The sequence below is a fragment of the Myotis daubentonii genome, chromosome 6, assembly GCF_963259705.1.
Source record: "Myotis daubentonii chromosome 6, mMyoDau2.1, whole genome shotgun sequence".
Lineage (NCBI taxonomy): Eukaryota > Metazoa > Chordata > Mammalia > Chiroptera > Vespertilionidae > Myotis > Myotis daubentonii.
The window spans coordinates 30,652,624-30,673,051 of record NC_081845.1 but is presented as its reverse complement, the minus strand read 5'-3'; the positions used below and the strand labels follow the sequence as shown (position 1 = coordinate 30,673,051).

The 20,428-nt window shown below is 38.6% G+C and overlaps 1 protein-coding gene across 8 annotated transcripts in view; it reads right to left on the bottom strand.

Moving 5' to 3' along the window:
• Positions 1-396: 396 nt before the first annotated feature.
• UTRN (utrophin) overlaps positions 397-20,428 on the bottom strand; it is a 446,319-nt gene continuing 426,287 nt past the window's right edge. For 7 of the 8 annotated variants that reach the window (XM_059700586.1, XM_059700589.1, XM_059700588.1 and 4 more), the window contains 6 exons: positions 14,129-14,287; positions 13,513-13,753; positions 10,295-10,403; positions 8,688-8,780; positions 4,829-4,851; positions 397-2,374 (listed from right to left, as the gene is read on the bottom strand). In XM_059700586.1, coding sequence (XP_059556569.1) covers positions 2,366-2,374; positions 4,829-4,851; positions 8,688-8,780; positions 10,295-10,403; positions 13,513-13,753; positions 14,129-14,287 — 634 coding nt within the window. In that variant the 3' untranslated portion in view covers positions 397-2,365. The remainder of the gene's footprint in view (positions 2,375-4,828; positions 4,852-8,687; positions 8,781-10,294; positions 10,404-13,512; positions 13,754-14,128; positions 14,288-20,428) is intronic. The other variant, XM_059700584.1, reaches the window with a different exon arrangement.

Below are 20,428 nucleotides of genomic sequence, written 5' to 3'. Positions count from 1 at the left end.
AAATCCAGAGTGCATATAAAAAGCACATTATTTAAGAGCATGAGGCTAAAAGTGGATTTGAAAAGGTAATAACTCAAGTTATTAAAATAAAAGAAGCTCAATAGGCTTAGGTACATTTTTCAATATCCACGTTATTTTTTCCATATTAATAAACTCTTCTATCTGTAAAGGAAATTGAGAAATTATATATATATTTTTATATATATATAAAAAGAGGAACACAGAGGAAGAGAGGAAATGAGAGCAAGAGAGAATGTAATAATGTGTATGAGAGAAACTGCAGGAAAATATGTGGATTTATCAGGAGACTTATCTTTTTTTTATTTCATTTTCATAAATGTTCATTCAGACTTCAGATTCTCTCAGTGAACACGTAAGAAGAATATCAAAGTCATCTTGTGTTAAAATTACTTTTATTCAGGATGAAAAATACATGTAACCACATTAGATGATAGTCTATGGTTAGTACTTGACCACATATTTCCAAAGAACTACATACTTATTTCCCCTTGGTTTTACTGCATTATATTTCTTTTTATTTAATATTTCTTACAAGGTTACAATGTAGTGTTTTATGTAGTTTTTCCTTAATAGCAGATAGAGGACGTGTTGCACACAATTACAGGCAGGAAAAAACTAATACATAACTTTTTCAAAGAACAAGGAAGACACCAAATCTACAACTTGTAGTTCAGAGTTCAGGGATTTTTTTTTCTTCTTTAAATAGATGCTTTTCTTGGGTATAATGTGGCTGATAAAAGCTTTAAGTTTTGCAGACTGTAGCAATATAAAGCTGTTTCCGACACGATGGATGAAGATGGGTCTGAGGTAGAAAGGTGGTCATGGCTTTCCTCTTGTATAAAACAATCTTCTTCTCAAAATATCTATGCCCCCTAACCCACCCGACCTATTCACAAAGAATAGAATTTCTAACTTTAAGCCTCCTCCTGGCCAGATCCCAGGTCAAGAGAACCCAAAGTTAAACTGTCCTGCTGTTTTAAAAGCACATGTGCTTGAATCAAAACACATTACTTTAACTTAAAAAAAAATTCTCTACATTTGGTAAGTATATGCCATGTTTAAACTGAGTGAATTAAGTGCTAACTCAGAAGTTAAACCAAATGCCTACTTGAATGCACTCAAAATTAGACAGGGTACGACCATCCAAGCATTTAATTTCATTCTTCTGCAGAAGTAGTGGCATAGGCTTTTGATACATTCTTCCCAAATGTACAGGTTACATAAAGGACAATAAAAATCTGTTTATTCACCCAAAAGGGGAAATGAGATGTGCACTCAATTTGTGTCTGCTTTAAAAAAGAAAAGAACTGGAAGTTTCAAGAATTATAAGGGGCTTAAATATACATAAACAACAATAAAATTTTCTTTAAAGGGAACCAAAGGCAATAATGTGTCTGGCATTATAATTGGTTAAAAGTCTGCTGTGTATTTAATGATGAAAATCAAGATCTGGGAACTAGGAAAGATTGTACTAAGTGTTGTTTTTGTGCCAAAAATAAAAATATGCCTAAATAGGCAACCTTTGGTAAAATGAGCTGTGAGATTATTATAAATCTGCTTTAAGTCTCCTCCACCATATAAACTCGGGGGAGATGAAATAAATAAAGAAATCAAGAGCTCCTTATATAGAGCAGGCAAATAAAATGCAGGGAAAAATACCAATGGACATACCAGGTAGACCCACTGGCTTTTTATGGTAGTTATCCAAGTGGTTGCTAAGAAAAAATTAAGTATATGTTGTCAAATAAAGTTAAAAAGTATACACAGAGCTATAGCCTGATCCATACACCTGTAATATAACTGACTGAACTATATGAACCTATTAATTGCCCAAATCATGAAAAAAAATATAGGAAATCTATTTGGTCGTGTGGCTGATGAGTTTATAAATAACCATACAGGTAAGAGAGTTGAAAAAATACATGAAGTTATTGTACAAGGTTAATAGAAAGGAATGTAAAACTGTCTCCTAGTTCCTATGCAGTTTTTGTCACGGTTATTAAAAACAAGTATCACATTAGAAAGCCCCCACCCACTTTCCCAATGCTGTGTACAGTATACAAATCAGTGACAAATGTGTTACCACTTCCCAATACCGCTCTGTTCATTCATTTACAGTTGCATAGAAAGGGAAGGAGAAAATAACATAGGATTACTATAAAAACAAAATATCCTTCTCTCTTTGGATAGTCAGTGTTTCAGCCCTTCAGTAGGACACACGGTCGGCGCTCAGCAGCTTGTTTCAAAGAGCCATGGAGCTTCTGATTAAATGGGGCTTGGACTGGCATTTGCTGGAAAGGTCAATACTGAAGGTCAGGAAATGTTTGTTGGCTAGATGAGTACTTCACATTGCCTGCGGGAAGGGAAAACCGTGCTGTCAGAACAACATTTACATAAACCATTACAGGTAGCAGAAGCCTGTCAACTCTTCAAGGAAAAAGAAATGCTTCTTTCAGAACACATACCCTAGTTTGCTATGTTCAGAGAGGACCCTTGACTCCCATGTGACTTCTGCTCCCTGAGTGAGGCCCTTTCCTCTCATCCTGAAGTCACTTAGTCTGCCTTTTATCACTGCAGCCAATATAGAGGAAGCCTGGAAGGCTGCTCTTGGCCAGGCTGTAAAGCAAGTTAAAATTGAGAGGACTTGTCTTTTTCTTGTGGGAGGTACCAAAGGTAAGTAAGTCAGGCTGGTACAAACACCCCAAATCTCCCACTCTTCCTACACTGCCTCACTCCTTCCTAGGGCCTCCTGTGTTTTTCAGGGCATTTTTTCTCTCTCATCCCTAAAAACACCCAGCTTTGAATGTCATGCCATCAGACTATACCAGCCACTATGCATCACCTTCTGACCCCGGGGTCAATGTTCCCTTACTTCTTGATGAAGAAATGGTACACTGCCACCAAGTTTGAAACTATTTTTAAATTTCGATGATTTCAACACCTACATAGATGATTCTTCCAACACTCTGGCCTCTTCATTCTTTAAGGTCAATGCCTCCAACTAAATTGTACTCCACTCATCTTACACACTCACTCAAAGTTCCAAATATGGACCATTACCAAATGCCTGCAACTGCTCCCACATTCTAATTTCAATAACCCCACCTTCTGACAACCACCTCTATCCTTCCAGCTTGCTTCTGCTAAGGCCCAACTTCATTTATCCTTTGATGCTACAATGCATGGATTCTCCCACCTTTTTCCTGTCTCCCACACCTAAGACATCCTCACTTCTTTTCCTATCAAACGTAGATGCCTGGTTCAATCATTATCATCACTCCTTTAACTCTTCCCTTGAATTGCTGTACGTACTCTCTTGGCCAAACCACAACTTCCACTTTGATTAACTGTAACCCTTGGCCTACTCTGATGCCTCTGCTCGTGAACTTGAATGTGGCTAGAGAGCAACACGCAGGCCCACCCCGACCTCACATTATATTCACTAACAGGCACCTTTCTTGGTGCCCTATAATGCTGCCTGGCAGTCAGACATACTCTGTTCCAGAGCTCCCTCTCATCCTCACTGCACTGAAGGGTCCTGGCTTCTGACTCACTAAGACACCAGAAGCAATCAGAGAGGAGTTTTGCTCCCTGGGGTGAGGTCCTTCTGTCTCACCAGCTCTCTCACACACACATCCCTTTATCTGCTTTATGTTCCTTGGTTACTAAAGACAAACTGCCTGTGCTTCTCATTAAGATCCCAGCCCTTCTTGTCAATAAGACAATCAGAAGACGTTTCAATGTTTCAAAAAGATCAATAAAAAATTTCATGGAGGAAAATGTTCTCCAAAGGGCTGTGGTCTTATGGCACATTATTACTAAGAGTACCTATAATATGATAAGGAAAATACGATATAAGTCTGTGGCTGCCAACAGTCCTCAGCAAATTTTTAAATGAAAAGTCAACTCCTCCCCCTGCCCCAAAGTAACAAAGCCACCTTTGTGTACTGCTCTGGTCACTGTGTTTATTCAATGTTCTGTGATAACCACCTTAAGTAGATATCTGGGAGAACAGTGGTCAGCCAAATCTATCCAAGCTAACTATACATTGGATATATGAGGCTGTTAAAAAGCTATTAGAACACAAAGGATCAAGCACTGCATATTTTGGGCATCTGGGAGAACTGGCTTGGGAGGGGTCCCCCCCACCCCCAGACTGACAAACTGTTGTACTGAATCAGCTAACATTTAAATGTCAAGCAAGTTTACTTATTTACATGGGGAATAAAGTAGCACTAAAATTGATAGTGGCTAATCTGCTTACTCTAAGTTGTAGTCAACACATGAGCCAACCAATCTGAAGACTTATAGGAACTTCAATATAATTTGTGGTCCAACTTTTGGATTTTTACAGTTTGAACTGAGGCTGCTTTCAATGCTTGACTTTGCTCTGTGGACTTGGAATGAACAGCCTCTCTGTGCTGTCTGATTTTGGTTGGCAAGACACCTCAAAGCTTTTGTTCTACAAGCCTGAACCTGAACTGGAATGTTGACACATGCCTAATCATGTTACCCATTGTTCACATTCTCATAGCCCCACTTGCTGACCACTGAGTCAGCGGACTGTTGAAAGCCCAGTTGCCCCCACCAATCAGAAAATGAATAATGTAAGTTTGTGCTCTTGTTTCTCCTAGCAACCCGTTTCTCTGATTGTCAGCTCCCTGCCAATTTGCCTTTACACACTTTGCCCATCTCTCTGTCTTCAGTTCATACTGAGGGCTATGTCCCTGATTTGCAAATCATATATGAACAAAACTCTCTTTTGATTTCTGTTGGAATTTTTGTTAACAAAACCATGAACTCTTACCTGCGGCCTGCCGGGGAGATTCGCTGAAAGAGAAAACAAAATAAACAAGTTGAAGGCGGTACTGTTAGGCTGGTTCCCCCTCTAAGGCATGCAAAAGTGTGCCCTTTTCATGGGAAGTGGATGCTAATAAAACAAGAAACAGTTTTTGCCTTTTTTTTTGCTAGATGCTTTAAAATAAGGGCTAATTTCCCGTTTTTCATATCCCAAGTGCTTTAAAATACACAAATTCCACAAAAATATGCAAAGCATATGCTGGCTCTGTCAAAAAGTACACACTAAAGCATTCAGGGAGTTCTTAGTTTTGCAAAAAAGAAAAATCTCAAAATTGCCCATTGAAATCTTGCCATGTATTAGGTTTATGTAACAGAACAGAGCAAGAGCTGTATATTTTGCTGAATAGTACCAGTTCTGACCAAGAAGTCATTAGGGAAATGAAGGGGCATGAGTCTTTCATGTCTGCCACCCTTGACTCACCCTTGCCCCAAAGGCTAGGAAGATGGTAGCGATGTGCTTACATCAAGGAAAAGGCTGGGCTAATCCCTGAGCGTCTTCTAGGAACTTGGGCTACTAGTTGTGCCTCCCATGGCCCCAGTTAAGAGCATTGGAGAAGTTAGAACCTGGCATCTAATTGACCTTTGCATCTGATTTGCAGCTCAATTCCTTCCTCGTTACAGAGGGCATCAGACAGTGTAGCTGCTCTGGCGTGCACTGTGAGGGCAGCCACTAGCAATATTGTTTTTAAAGCCTCTGCTTTTTCGTCTCGCCTTTTCACTGACAAAATCTCACGATTCTCTCATACTCAACCCTACTGGGGAGAGGGAGCCCGGCCCCTCCAGTGAGGGCAACGTCTGTGCTGTGTCAAGTAAGAATTGTCCCTAGTCATCCAGCCTGCTTTACTCCTCCCCTCTCTCGTTTTTCTGTTCTTAGGGGGAAAAAAAGAGATCTGTGACCACACAGAGAGTGCTAGTAGCTCTGTGAGAATAAAAGAGCAAACGAGGACAACCTTCTTATGATGCCTGCACGGGGAGAGTGAGCCCCAGGAGTCGTAGGGGAAGAATCAGGCTAGGGCCAGCCTTGTCCTACCGGGCATGTAAGTTACAACAGGAAGAAAGTGAGTGGACCTCCTCACACACGTGAGCTACACAAGGGAGAGCTTAGCTGCATTAGTATTAAGTACCACATGGGAGAGTTACGCTTCTAAGTAACGAATAACCAAACCCAAACAGAAATCGAATCCATTTTGCTCCAAACCAACATTTAAAACCCCACAGCTTTTTATCAAATACAAGGCTATGGGTACTCCCCTGAACAAATCATACAAATATATTTCTAAGAAATCAGGAAATCATTGCATTTTTGTAGGTTTTGTGTGTTTTTTTTTTATAAATGTCACTCAAGCTTAATAAATGTAGACAATTCACAGTGCAAATATGCCTATAGATATAAATAAATTTAAAGGCATTTGTTGCTTTTAAAGCAAAAAATACTCAGTTGACTATTAGTATCCCATATATTTAGACAACATAAATGAGAAAACTAACAAAACATTTTACAGTAAAAAAACAGTTACATCAGTCAGTGGAAATTTTAGTGTGTACGCTGGTTAATAAACAACGCAATTAAATTCCCTTCATTAACTCCTTGCCAGAAAGAGATGGTCATACCTGCCTCTTTGCTCTGAAACTTAATGTAAATAATTAAAAGAAGACTTTTAAGGGCTATAAGACAGAGGAATTCTAAGGTGTTACATGCGGCAATATATAGATACAGTGAAATAAAAAAAAGCCATGTTTAATTAGGCAATTCATGCAATTAGGATTTATGAATACAGTTTCATTTTAATTCCAAGATTGCCAGGAGTAGAAATTAACTTGTGACCATGCTAATTTTTAATCCACAAAGGATCAAAAGTCAAGATTAACATGAAGATCAATTCATTGTATGCTAGTGACAAGTAATTTTAAAGTCCTCATTAGTTACAGGGGCTTGTGAGACTGGCTTGGCATTGGGACGGTGCCAAGATGACTTGCTTAGAAAAATTCTCCAAAGGTGGTCAGTAAGCTTTGGGAATTTGAAGATTTATTAAAATATTTGCTAGCTTAGCAACTTAAAAGGGACAACAAAGCAAATGAATACTATGGAACCTTCCGAGTACTATATGGGGAAACTTCAACAGCTTAACCTTCCCAGTGGGAAAATGAAATCATCCATCATGACTTTTAAATAAAAACTTCTAATTGGCTTTGATTATGCAATTTTTTTAAAATTAGTTATTAATGTATTTAGATTTAAGCTGACTCAAAAAGTAATTTCATTTGTAAATTTAACTTTGAAATTCTGGCTTAGAAAGACTATATCTAGTCATTAAGTAACATACAACCTCAGAACCCAATTCTCTAGAAAATTCAACCTTGAAGTATAATTAATATAAAAAATTTAATCTGTTCATCTCTTATGGCTGTTACAAAGCCTAGAAGAAAAGCAATGATCTGATAGCCTATGAACTTAATGCCTCTGTAAATATCTACAGTACACACAAGCTTTTTCAGGGGCTGAGTGTGGGGACTGTCATAGAGTAAATGCGATTCAGCAAATTCGAGAAGTAGAACTACAAATTATACCCTGGAAAATGACTCAGTCCCAAATACAGATATATTTATGCACTGTAGAAACTGTAGTATGTTCCTTAGGCAAATACTCCTAAAAATTCAGAAATGACTATTTTTCAAATAGATGTTTGCACTTCCTGCTAATGATCGATTTTGTAAACTGTAGAGTGGCATAAATTGAAGGGTATTTTGTAAATGAAGTCCATATATCTTATTTATCTATACTCCTGATAATGTTTTTTTTCCTAATTTAGGATAGTATTTTCCGAAAAGAAGATGGAAAAGGGTAAGATGAGAGGCTGTTTATATGTATACCACACATATATAACATATGATAAATGATAGTATATATACGTACTAAAATCTTTAGAGGCTGCTTAGATTTAAAAATCATGAATAATTTATAAAAATTATAAATAATATATTCATATTTCTTTAAACAATTTTTAAAAATGTAATTGTAGCATTAAATAGTATGTATATGTACTTAAGTCATTTGTTTCTGTGTGAAACAGAAGAAGTGTTTTTGGTGAGAGCTCAGCAGAAACTGCAAAGTGGCAAGATGCTGAAAACAAAATGTTTGAAGAAAATCAATACATAAGAATTATTAATAAGTTCCTTTAGGAATTGAGCTGCTTCTATTTTGTTATTATCTGGCTCTTGGTTGTTCATATGGAAAATTCACAGGGTTATCATCTGTGAGACCTTTAATGGCCTTGCCTTTACACAGTGACTACTTTATCTCATAATAAAAGAAACCAGAAGAAAACCAGAGGAAAACCTGAAAATAATCCCTTTCTGTACCTGCGTCTGATGATATCAGAGATCAATGTCTGGAAAAGAAATTACATTAGAAAAGGCCTTGTTTGGCATGCCACTGAAAGCTCCATTTTCAAGTAATACACATTTCTTACTATAGCTTACACTGAAGAGAATAACTTCTTCTTAAAAAACAAAACAAAAAACAGACTTATTTTTATTTGCCTTCACGTTATCAGGCTCACAAGGCTTAGGAAAAATCTCCAAGAGTAGGACTGCGCTGTTGCTGTACTCCAGGGATGGGATGGGATCTATGCTGAGCTTCTTGTGCTTTGCTGACATACAGAATGTTTGCTTTATTTTCAATTATCAGTCAATCCGGTTTCTAATATAGGTTTTTGTTCTCTTATCTAAGAAGACAGAGGGCCCCATACCAGGAAAAACAATGGAAGGAGAAGGTGCAGTGGTGGTGTTAGTTCATTCATACTCACGGCAGCAGGATGGAAACGAGCTATTGATCTGCTCCATCACCTCCGTGAGGTCGGTGCTGGTGTCATGAGGGGGGGCCAGCAGGTCTTCCGCTGCTGAGACAGCCATAAAAAGAACAGACATTCTGAAATTAATGTCTGGCCTTTCACCAAAACCCAACTTCAAGAGAAAAAACAAGCTGTGGCCTCTAAATATCAATGGGAAAATAATTCTGTAGAGCAAGCATGCCAAACTCAAAGGCTAACACCAGCCAAATAAATGAGGCATGCAGTCCGCGGGCCGCGAGTTTGACATGCTTGCTGGAAAGAATGACAGTTTGAGGGAAAAATACCAAAACCACTTTTGTATTAATTTGTCAGTAATATATTTGCATACATAAATAAAGTATACTAGATATTTCTGTGGAAAAAAATCGTGCTAGTGAAAAATTCATGAGTGAAAAATACAGAATGTAGTCACATTATTTCAATGTATTGTTTGGAATTTCATTATTTGGTGTTGCAACTATTTTTTCATATGAGAAAAATATCCTACCAATTTCTTTTTCACCACAAAACTAGAGGTATCTCATAAGAGACTTTATACTTTCATGTATTTATTCGCTAATCAATAGCAAAATAATTCTTATTTTAAAAAATTAAAACAGTATTAATATTTTAGGTTTTCTCCTGATTAATATAGCAAAAGATATCTCATAAACAAATTAAATTGGTTAAAGTATGTGGTCCTCAGCAGAATTGAGGAACTTGAATTTTATCAGTAATAAAATGTCATTCCGAATGCCTGGTTGACAGAGTCCTAACTAGCAGCACTGACAGGTCCTCTCTGTGACAGGCTGGAGGGGACCTCTGCTTCAGATGCTGGTGGTAGAGGTGGCAATGTCTACGGTGACTGGGATGCAGAAAGCAGAATCTAAGTTCCTAGACCTGGGCAGAGAAAACCATGTCTGGTATACTGTTCTTTAGTATTATATTCTGAAATAGTAGTCCTGCGCACGAATCTGTGCATGAGTAGCTTGCTGCCGCTTGTTTCTGTGTGAAACAGAAGTGTTGTTCAGCTGGCCACCCCGCCCACCACCGCTGGTAGCTCTCCGAGGCTTGTAGCTCACTGCCCCGCTCTCCTGTAGTTCTCCCCACTCTTAGCTTGCTGCCCTGCGCTCCTGTAGCTCGCCCCATCTTGTAGATCAGTCTTGAAGTTACAGAGTCCCAGCTAATTTGCATATTCCTCTATTATTATATTAGATACGTACAAATATGAATTTTAGAGAAAGAAAATTTACTAAAAAGAGAAAAAAGAATCATTCCCAATGCAAAACACTTAAATTGCTGCTCATCCCGAAAGGAAAGAGCACATTTTTTCATCTTTCACCAAAATTCAATCCACTACTGCACCCTATACATGTACATGTATTATAGCTATTATTCTAAAGTGTATGCTTTTTTTGATATTGTTAAAATGGCTTTGTGTACCCATCCGAGACCAAAGAGAAAAGAAAGCTCTTTTGTGCCCTAAGGCACCCATGTGTAAGAATGCTATTTCAAATGAAAAACAAACAAATGGCAAAGGCCCCAGCAGTGTAGGGGAGGAGCCAAGTCTCGGAGACACTGACCTGCTTGGTTTAACTGTGGGCCGGCGTCAGGATCGAGCGAGTGGCTCAGTGCAGATCGCTGAGGCGAAGCCCAGGGGGAGACGCCATTGATTCGGGAATCAGTTTCAGGCTGGAAGCACATTCAAATGTTAGGCCAGGGGAAGAATTAAAATATTATTGAGGAAACCATTTCCATTCCTAACGTCTCCCTCCCCACCATGGATAATTACACCATGTAGAGTTGTTTACCCACAGACATTTTCAAATACATTAGCATCAGTAGATGCTAGAACTCAGCTGAGCACTAGGTGGTCCTTCCCTTTCAGTCTGGGCAACTTGAAGAACTCACACAGTTTTATCACAAGATTTATGAATCAGGCTCAGCTTCAGCCCTCAATTGTTCTCCCTCTTATTTTTATGTCAACCAAGTGAATTTAGAAACATGTCCAATTCCTCTTGAAAAAATTAGCACTGCTTGTCATATCATAAATGGATCTAATTTCAAAACGCTATTTTTTTAAGTTTAAGTCAATGTTTAAAGACAAATATTGAAGTGTTTAAGAGCATGATTCTTAATTCAGATGCTTAGATTTGAACTCAGAAGCTGTGTAATTCCGAACCAATTTTTAGCCTTTTGTGCCTTGGATTCTTTTTTTTATAAACTGGCTGACAGGAGCTGACAGGTGTGAGGCAAACCCTTGGCAAGTGCACTCCCACACAAAGCCCTGAAATGATGACGGACTTATTAACAAGTATGAGGTCGAATGAGAAAGTGTGACCCATGTAGAGGAAAGGCAGGAGTTAAAATGTATTTGATGCCAATTTTTTCATTAAATCTAAACTAGTTGAAGCCTAGTAGTTTTGCTAGTTTTTACTTTCATAGTAGATTTTTCTATCTCCCTCTGGCATTCATGCTGTCATTAAGAAGAGATAAGAGTTCTACAGTCTGGGTTATACTAAGACATTCAGATATCAGCTATCTCTAAAAGCATTACGGTGTAATTCTGAAAACATATGAGCCATTAGGCAGTTCTGTCTAATGGATGGAGAGAGTGAAGGGGGGCCGAAGAGGGAAGGGTGGGCAAAGAGCCTTTAGCTCTCCTAAAATCATCAACAGGCTATGGCAAATGAAGTTTTCAGAGTATGGCTTCCTTCGGTTTATCTACTCACTAGGTTCCTATTACTAACACTTCATATTCTAAATATGAGCTTTCAAGAGAAAAGGCACCATTCAGAAAATTCAGGTTCATAAAACCAACAACGTAACTTTTCCCATATATGTGACTGGCACAGAGGCAAAAAGCAGACATCCCAAGAGCGCCAGGCCTTGGGTTATTCTTGGGACTATTACTTTCCAATGATGCCCAATTTGGAGGCCCCAAAGTAAGCTGTCTGCAAAACAGTCTCACACAAATTCTGAAACACTAGCAGACATACAGAGAAGTATATGGTCAAAATATAAGGGGTGCCCTGGCCAGTGTAGCTCCGTTGGTTTGGCACCGTCCTGTGCTCCAAAAGGTTGTCAGTTCTATTCCAGCCAGGGCACATGCTGGGCTGTGGGCTCGATCCCTGGTAGGGAGTGTTCAGGAGGCAACTGATTGATGTCTTGCTTTCACATTGATGTTTCTTTCTCTCTCTCCTTCTTCCTTCCTCTCTATCTAAAAAAATCAATTAAAAAATATATATAAGGGGTGAACTTTGGCCTGCTGTGTTGGTTATGCCAAAATTACACTGTTTTAATGACTCTGACATGTTAAAAGACACTGATAGCAAAAGTGAAAGTCAATTTTCTAAAATTTGAGATAAATCACTGGAGAGTATGTTGTTTCTGCTTTTGATTCAATCGATCATCTCCAGAGAAAGTAATTTCTAGTCACTACCAAGGGATCCCTCAATGCAAAGGCCAAAGCAAAATGCAAAAGGTGACATAAATATTGATGTCAGGGGTTCAAGAGAGAGAAGCTACAGGCCCATTTGCTGGGATTCTCCACAATCTGTTCCTGTTGCAAACGCATCTTCATTACCAGTTCTGTGGCCTGACTCCTACTATTTAACTGCTAGATGTAGTCAAGCACTTAATTCTCTACAATGTGTTGTGTCCTTACATAAGAAACCATCTTGTTATAGATCATACCATTTAACAAGACTGCAGTCACCAAAAAGGCAGACACTTTTAGTATATCTCAAAGAACAGTGTTTTTCAAAACTGCAGGCTATTACCCATTGATTAGTTATAAAATGTATTTAGTAAATCAACTTTTTGATCAGCACAAAGAAAGAAAGAAGAAAAATGGAATGGAGGGAGGGAAGAAGAGAGACACAGAAGAAGAGAGAAAGGAGAGAAGGAAGGAAGACAGGAGGGAGTGATGGGGGAAGGGAGAAAGGAAAGAAAGAAAAAAATAAGAATTTTTTATAACAGCAATTATTTTATATTCATCATAAATGAATGTATTCATCATAATGTAAATTGTATTTCTTATTGTGAAGAAATTTTGCCCTGGTCAGTTTTGCTCAATGGTTAGAGCGTTGGCCCACAGGTCAAAGGGTCAAGGGTTTAGTTCCCGGTCAAGGGCACATACCTGGGTTGCAGGTTTTGACCCCCAGCTCCAGTCGGGGGTGCGTGTGGGAGGCAACCAATAGCTATGTCTCTCTCACATCAATGTTTTTCTCTCTCTCTCTCCCTCTCTCTCCCTCCCTTCCACTCTTTCTAAAAACCAATTGAAAAAATATCCTTGTTGAGGATTTTTAAAAATTTTAAAAAGAAAAGAAAAAAAAATTTTGCAAGCAAGTGCCATAGAATGTGGCCTAATGTTAGGAAATAATGGCAAATTAATAAATATCTGTTACTTAATTTCTTGAAAATAGATTATTGGAAGAAAGGCTTTAGAATAAAGAGTTCAGGTCATTTCCTTTCCCTTAACCTGCACAGATGTTTCCCCTTTAACTTACCTAGAACCATGTTATAGGATATTTTTCCTTAAACGATTCAGAGCTGGGATAATTTCAATATTAAAGAAGAATGGGAAATTCCATCTAAAATTGGGCAAGCAAGCACATGTTTTGCATGCCAGTGAGGCTGTATTGCTTACACTGGAAGAGGGATTTCTAAGCAAGTCTAAATTAACTACAGAACTGAGACACTGAAACGGAACCTCTCTAGTGACACTGGGGCCAAGCCCCTGGGAGATGGGATAGGATAAGTGGCGTGAGAGGGTGACACCGAGTTCTGCAGACTCTACCTGCTCCAGCAGCTGTCGAAGTCGGTGGAGCTGAGACTCCAACTGTTTATTGTGATCTTCTAAAATCTGCATCCGGGCCTCCAGCCGACCCTTGTGCTGCCTGAGCAGTTTCGCTTCTGCTATAAGTTCTGAATCCTCAGACGTGTGATGAGGAGATACAATAGAGTCTGGAGGTGAGCCCACTGGGAGTCCCTTTCTCAGGTGCTGTTCCTTCAGCTGCTCGTATTCCACCTGCAAAGTTCTAATATCGAAAAGCAAAAACTGAAATTACTATTGTGCACATCGTCTTCGACCCCAAATTATCTATAAACTCCAAATTTAGGGAAGGCTATTTCTTTCCTCCTAGGTAAAAACATTTCTTAACAGTGAGATGAGCAAGCATGATTTAAATGACCAGTAACTGTTCTAATAAACATCATCCCTGAACCCCAAATGCAGCTGTAACCCAAAGCCAGCAGGCAAGCTTGGCGATGTCCTCTAAAACGTTGACTCCACCATGACTTCTTGGACAATAGTTTGAAAAGGGAATGGGTAGGAGCCATGTTGAAGTTATTAATAAAAATTTCCCATTACAAGTTTTCCCAGGATGACATGTTTTCTCCCAGGTCTAGCACACCTTTGTTCTTCCTCCAACTCAGCGATGACCCGCTCCAGCTCTCCGCGTTCTTCCCTTTCTACTGACTTCAGGATTTGACCTGGACTCTGGGGCTGGCTCATGGAGGACTCTCCTCCGAGGGTCTGGCAATACTGCTGGATGAGGGCATGCTCGTCCTCCCTGGGGAGACAAATTAAACACAGGGGCTCATGTCTGGACATTGATGTCTCCGAATGTAAAGGAAGTGGAAGCAATGATGATCAGGATGGCTGCGGGGCAAGTTTGCCTTAAAGCTCAGTGTCCCTGTGGATGAAAAAGGGGCACTGCAATGACTATCCAAAATGAACCTCAGAGGGTGATTTGATCATAAATTCCTAACTGGGTGGGTCATGGTGGAATAAGCACACTTCAGGCCGGTAACTTCCTTAATTAAAGAAGCCCTGTCCATTGTTCTTGTGCATCTGGGTCAACACATCCTTTTCCAGACTGTTCAATGGCATAACCACCCTGAAGGGAGCACATAACTTGTTGACTAGCCTGTACCTTGCTTTGTTCCACCTTCATGTAATCTTCCTCAGGCCCCTCCTTAATTCCAAGGGTTCACCAGAAACTGCAAAGCCATCCTTCTCTGGAGCATTTCAGATCTTGCTCCCCAGCATGTTGTCAGTTTGGCTCAAATAAACACTTAATAAAAATTCTCTACAGGTTTGGGCGCTTCTGACATCCAATGACATGTTTCTTATGACATCCCATGACCTTACTTTAAAACTCTAAGAAGATATTTATCCAATACTGTATGTGTACTACAAATAACAACATTTCATGCTTTGCCTTAATCCAACATGTATTTATCACAAACCTCAAGAGAGATACTTTACTCAATAGAGGCTATAAAACAAAGTAAAATGCACAAACAGTTAATATAAAAGATGTAGGCAAAATCAATAATTAAATGCCAAAATAGATTAAAAGACTATTAATTAAAAGTAACAGCTATAGACTGAATGTTTGTGTCACCCCAAAAATTCATAAGTTGACACCTAATTCCATATCTGTGGGTTTCGCATCCATGTATTCAACTAACTGTGGTTCAAAAACAGTTGTGTGCTTTTTTTTAAACTCCCAGAAAGTTCTAAAAAGCACTTGAATTAGCAGTATACTAACTTCACTAGAATAAAGTGATGTGTAGGAATATCCTGCTATAGCAAATATAGGTTATATGCATACAAGAACCTGAACATCCACGGATTATGGGACCAATCCTCTGAGGATACTGGGGGACTGTATTTGAGCATGGGGCTTTTGGAAGTGATGAGGTCATGAGAGTGGAACCCCCATGAAGGATTAGTGCCTTTATGAAGGACTGAACAGACCAGAATTCTCCCCTTCCACCTCATGAGGACACAGCAAAAACGTGGCCATCTTTGAGCCAGGAAGTGGGTTCTCGTCAGAAATCCTATTGGCAGGTAGTTTGATCTTAGACTTCCCAGCCTCTGGAACTGTCCGAAATAAATGTGTGTTGTTTATAAGACACCTGGTCTATGGCATTTTCTTATAGTAGCCCAAATGAACTAAGACATAAGCTGATCTCACTGTCTTCAGCATTTGGTTGAAAGTCATTTTGTAATGCTCTGTAACCCATAGAGAGGAAAACATAATCCTCATATTCTTTTATTTAAATGACTCAGCACAAATTATAAGTATATGCATTTAAACATACCTAGAGATATTTTACTTAATATTATCAGCCTGTCATTTTCCACTTGGATTCTCCCACTTTCCTAATTACGATGAACTAGACATATCAATAATATAATTAAATCTAATGACTGACAGAAACAGAAATGTAACAAAGTAGACAAAGCTGATGTTTATGAGAAGACGCTTTACCAGCAGGCCTGGAATCCCTTCCCTTCCTCTATGGGGAGATCCAGTCAGATCCCCTCCCAAACGTGCAAATGACAGATCTCCTGGCTAATGCTACCAGGAGAGTCCTGCCATTGAATACCTTGAGCAGTCTGTACATGCTCTGTTATGGCTTTTGGGAAACAAATCCTGGAATCTAGGGCTTTATAGGATAGGACTTCATAAACACATCAGTGAAACACATATACAAGCCGATGAGTTAAAATTAGATTGGAGATGCATTTTGCTGTCAACATTTACATACATTCATTTATTTTGGGAAGCTGATGAGATTTAGCATATTATATAATTATCATCACCACCACCATCATTACATCCTTTCATTAAGGTATCCTAGAAGGGAACGAAGGCAGTTTCTATAAAAAATCATTTATATCGAACCTATAATCTTAGTCTTAAGTGTTTTTCACAGATTATTAGGCTGAAAAGTTAAATATAAGAATAGATACAGTGAAGTTCTTAGTTATATGCAGTGAAAAATAAGAACATATCCTTTAGATACAGATAGTACATGAGGTACTAGATTAGGGTCATTAAGTGCCAATAGTGTGCCTAGTGCTAAAATAGAAAGTGTTATAAAAATATAGATCTGCACCAATAAAATGCCATTAGATGGAATATAATTATACTATGTTTAAGTCACAATTAGAAAATACTATCTAGACTACAAAATGAGTACATATCAGATTACAAAAGAACTGTGACTCATCCAATGAGCTTTTGAAAGTAGGCAAGACATAAATAAAAAATAATCATCTTCCTTTAAAGGATAATTCTGTTCCAGGCTTCAAACTTGCAAATAGTGATGCTGGTGCAAACCACACCAGCCTCCCAATGTGACCCTTCCACATAAAACTGTGGGGCTAGGGCAGATGCCAGATGAAGTGAGACATCCTGGTGGCAAGGGCCTTGAGTTCCTGATACTGAGATTTCTCAGAACAGCCCTGGGTCCTGTGTCTCTTTGAGACATGGTTGCTTAATTCCTCTGTCAAAGAAAATTAGTATCCTTAACATTAATGTCCTTTAAATTGCCCAGAGTCAGACTTTCAGAGGAATAGGGAGAACTTGGATTTGGTTCTATGTGTGATAAAGAGCTGTGAGACTGATTCAAGTCTAGGCTGGGAAGGTAACAGCCCATGATGCAGAGAGAAGCAACAACTAACCAGCTTCACAGAAGATGACCGCTGTGGGACTCAGGCAATTGGTTCTACAGACCAATCTGAGGGACAGAGAAAAACTCAAATATAAATGACTAACGAGCCTTGGATAACTTAGAGAGAATTTTAGGTTCACATCTCAAAATTCATACCTCAAAGCCTAGGGCTTTCTTTTATTGACTATGGCTGAGACCACCCAAACCAAATATAGGATATTGGTCTGGAAATGTTGAGTTACAAAATCTTTTATCTATACTTCCCACTACTATCTATATTATCTACCTATCTATACTTCCTGCTATTACAAAAAGGTCCTATAAGATACAGACAATCTTTGTCTGTGAAGCTGGGTCATGAATGAACAATGGGATTGGAACAAGGACAATGATAACCACCAGGAAGACTGGATGGATTTTCAGATGCTCTGACCTCCTCCCATCCCCATCTAGGAAGCCATCTCCTCCCAAAGCAGCTGAGACAGTGGGGTGGTTAGAAATAGTCAGGGCAGGGGTGCTTATGCCTGGAGCCAGGCTGCCTGGGTCTGAATCCCAGCTCTACCACTTACTGACTGTGAGACCCTGGGCAAGCTCCTTAACATCTCAGGGCTTCAATTTATTCATCTGTAAAATGGTGGTAACAAGAACAAGAGTATCATCTCAAAGCGTTCTGTGAGGATTAAATAACCAAAGATGGGCAAAATGCTTAGAACAGTGCCTGACTCTTAGTATGTTCTATTAAGGAGGAAGCAGAGGTTGTTTTTGCACTATCACCATTATTACTCAAGAGAAACCTAATAGTATTTTTATAACTCAGCTCAGAATAACAAAAATCTCAACTCAAGAGGGCTTTGGGCAAAGGTGACGGATTTGAGAAAGAGAACAATTCTAAAAAGGATTATAGAAATGTATTAACTCATACCATTTTTTACTTAAGGCACTTTGAAGTAGTTTTTCATCTTTCCCAAGAAAAAACAATACAAATCGCTAATAGTTTGACATTGGTTGCCTCAAGACAGACCCGAGCATGAAGCAGAAGAGCTAATGCTTCCCTGAGAAGCACTGCCCCCTTCCTTGTTCAGAAGCTGGCGATACTGTTAAGTGGCACTAAAAACTGCCATCTATCGTCTCTTGGGATTATATCATGACCCTACCAGTGCTGAAGCTTTAGGAAATTTCCAGGGGAAGGCCAGAGTGTTAAGAGTATGTTGCTTACTTCCTGCTCTTACAAAAATGTCCTGGGAGACACATAAACTTTGATCCAAGCTAAAAGCAAAGGAAGAACAGCACAGCATCTTGTCAAGAGCAGCTAACACTACTTCCTACATCCTATGATCCAAGATGATAAATTATTGATGGGAAACAAGCTGGAGAGCCAGAGAAATAGTGGCTATTAAGAAATAGCTTAGTTCTTAAACCTTCCTTCAAAAATCCGGAGACATACCATCAGTCCCAAAAAGGTAAGAACCATCCTCATTGTAAGTCTCTATCCATTGTGAGAAAAGGAATTTATTGTAGTAATACTTCTTTGTCTTGTCAAGTCAACAGTACTGATTAAAATGGAAATACTTAAATAAGTAAATATACATTTGAAGAAGGGTGACCGCTGTAAGTCAAACCCCTGGGCTTAAGGTCCAGAGTAGGGATTACTGATCCAGAGTCCTTGTTAGTATTCTCCCTGAATGGCCGAACCCTCATATGTCCACAGCAAAGAACTTTAGTTTACTAAGTCATTCAGACTGTGGAAGAGCAAAGACCTTCTAAAACCAGCTTTATCAAAATAAGATGTATTGACGTATGCATTAAGAATGCACCAGTAACTGAGAAACAATTTCTCTTTAGTGGTTTATACCTTTCTGCACTATTAATTTAACTTAATCTTACATATCAGGGAGAATTTGTTGCCTCGCTTTTCCAGTGCCCAGAGGCCACCTACATTCCTCCATTTTCAAAGCCAGCAGAGTTAACATATGCAAATCTCTCTATAGCTCTGTTCTTCTTCCATGGTTTCATCTCCTTCTCTAACTCTGACTCTTCTTCCTCTTATAAGAACCCTTGTGATTACACTGGGTCCACCCAGATAATCTAGGATAATCTCCCCATTTTAAGATCCTTAATTTAATCACACATGCAAAGTTCCTTTTGCCATATAAAGTGACATATTCAGAGAATTTGGGGATTAGGATGTGGGCTTATTTTGGGGGCCATTATTCTCTCTACTACAAATGCCCTCACCATGCTCTTCCCCTGTAGGAACATTTACCTGCCTTCTATCTAGCATGTAAGAATCTTGAAGATACACTATCTACAGCTGCAGACCTTTATAGAACTGGGTACATGGCAGTGGTATGCTAGTAACTGGATAACAGCAGGTTCTCTAAAAGAAAAAGACCCTGGATTTTCAATTTTTATGCTTTAAGTACTTTCATCACAGCCAATTTAAGCTAATGACTCCTCTGAATGGGAAGTTGGGAAAAGATATAGCGGTATAGACCATCTGACCAATACAAAAAACTATCCCAACAACATACATTTGTAATAAAGTAAAATAAGTAGGGCATGATTAGTTTTGAGTATTACCTTTGTTTCTATTTTAATCCTATCTATCTAGTTGTAAGGGTATATAAAATAATTTTAAATATTGGCTCTCTCTGACAAACAGCTTAAAACTTCTTGAAAATTAACAACTTGCTCTCACAGTTGGTTCCAGCACACCAGTGCACAGTAGGCATATAATAAATATTTGTTGGATGGATGAATGAGTTAATACATCTATCAATAGTATACAGAATTGTATTCAGCTGTTAATCACCTGGTTATTTTTTCTTTCCTGACATTAGTGCTAAATTTAAAAATAAACAGTGTTGATTTTAATTTGAAGATAGGCTATACTAAATTTAAGCATTATCTTTATTGTGTTCATAGGATATGATAAACACATTTTAAAGATTTTAAATTTGGTTTGAGTTATTTAAGTATTACCAACTTTGGTAGAAATAGTTGATTTAGGAGATATTCAATATATTTAACTATTTTATATAAAATACATACTACTAAGTTAAATATGAAACAAGCATTATGAATATGGTATTATCTTGTTTGAGAATTGTTGCAAACTCACAGTACATGAATAATAATGTATAAATCACTGCTGTATTACTGTAAAGTATTAACATGCTAACCCTTGGAATGTAAAATTGAAAAATCTCCTGAGAACCTTTATTTGTAAGCTTAATGATAGT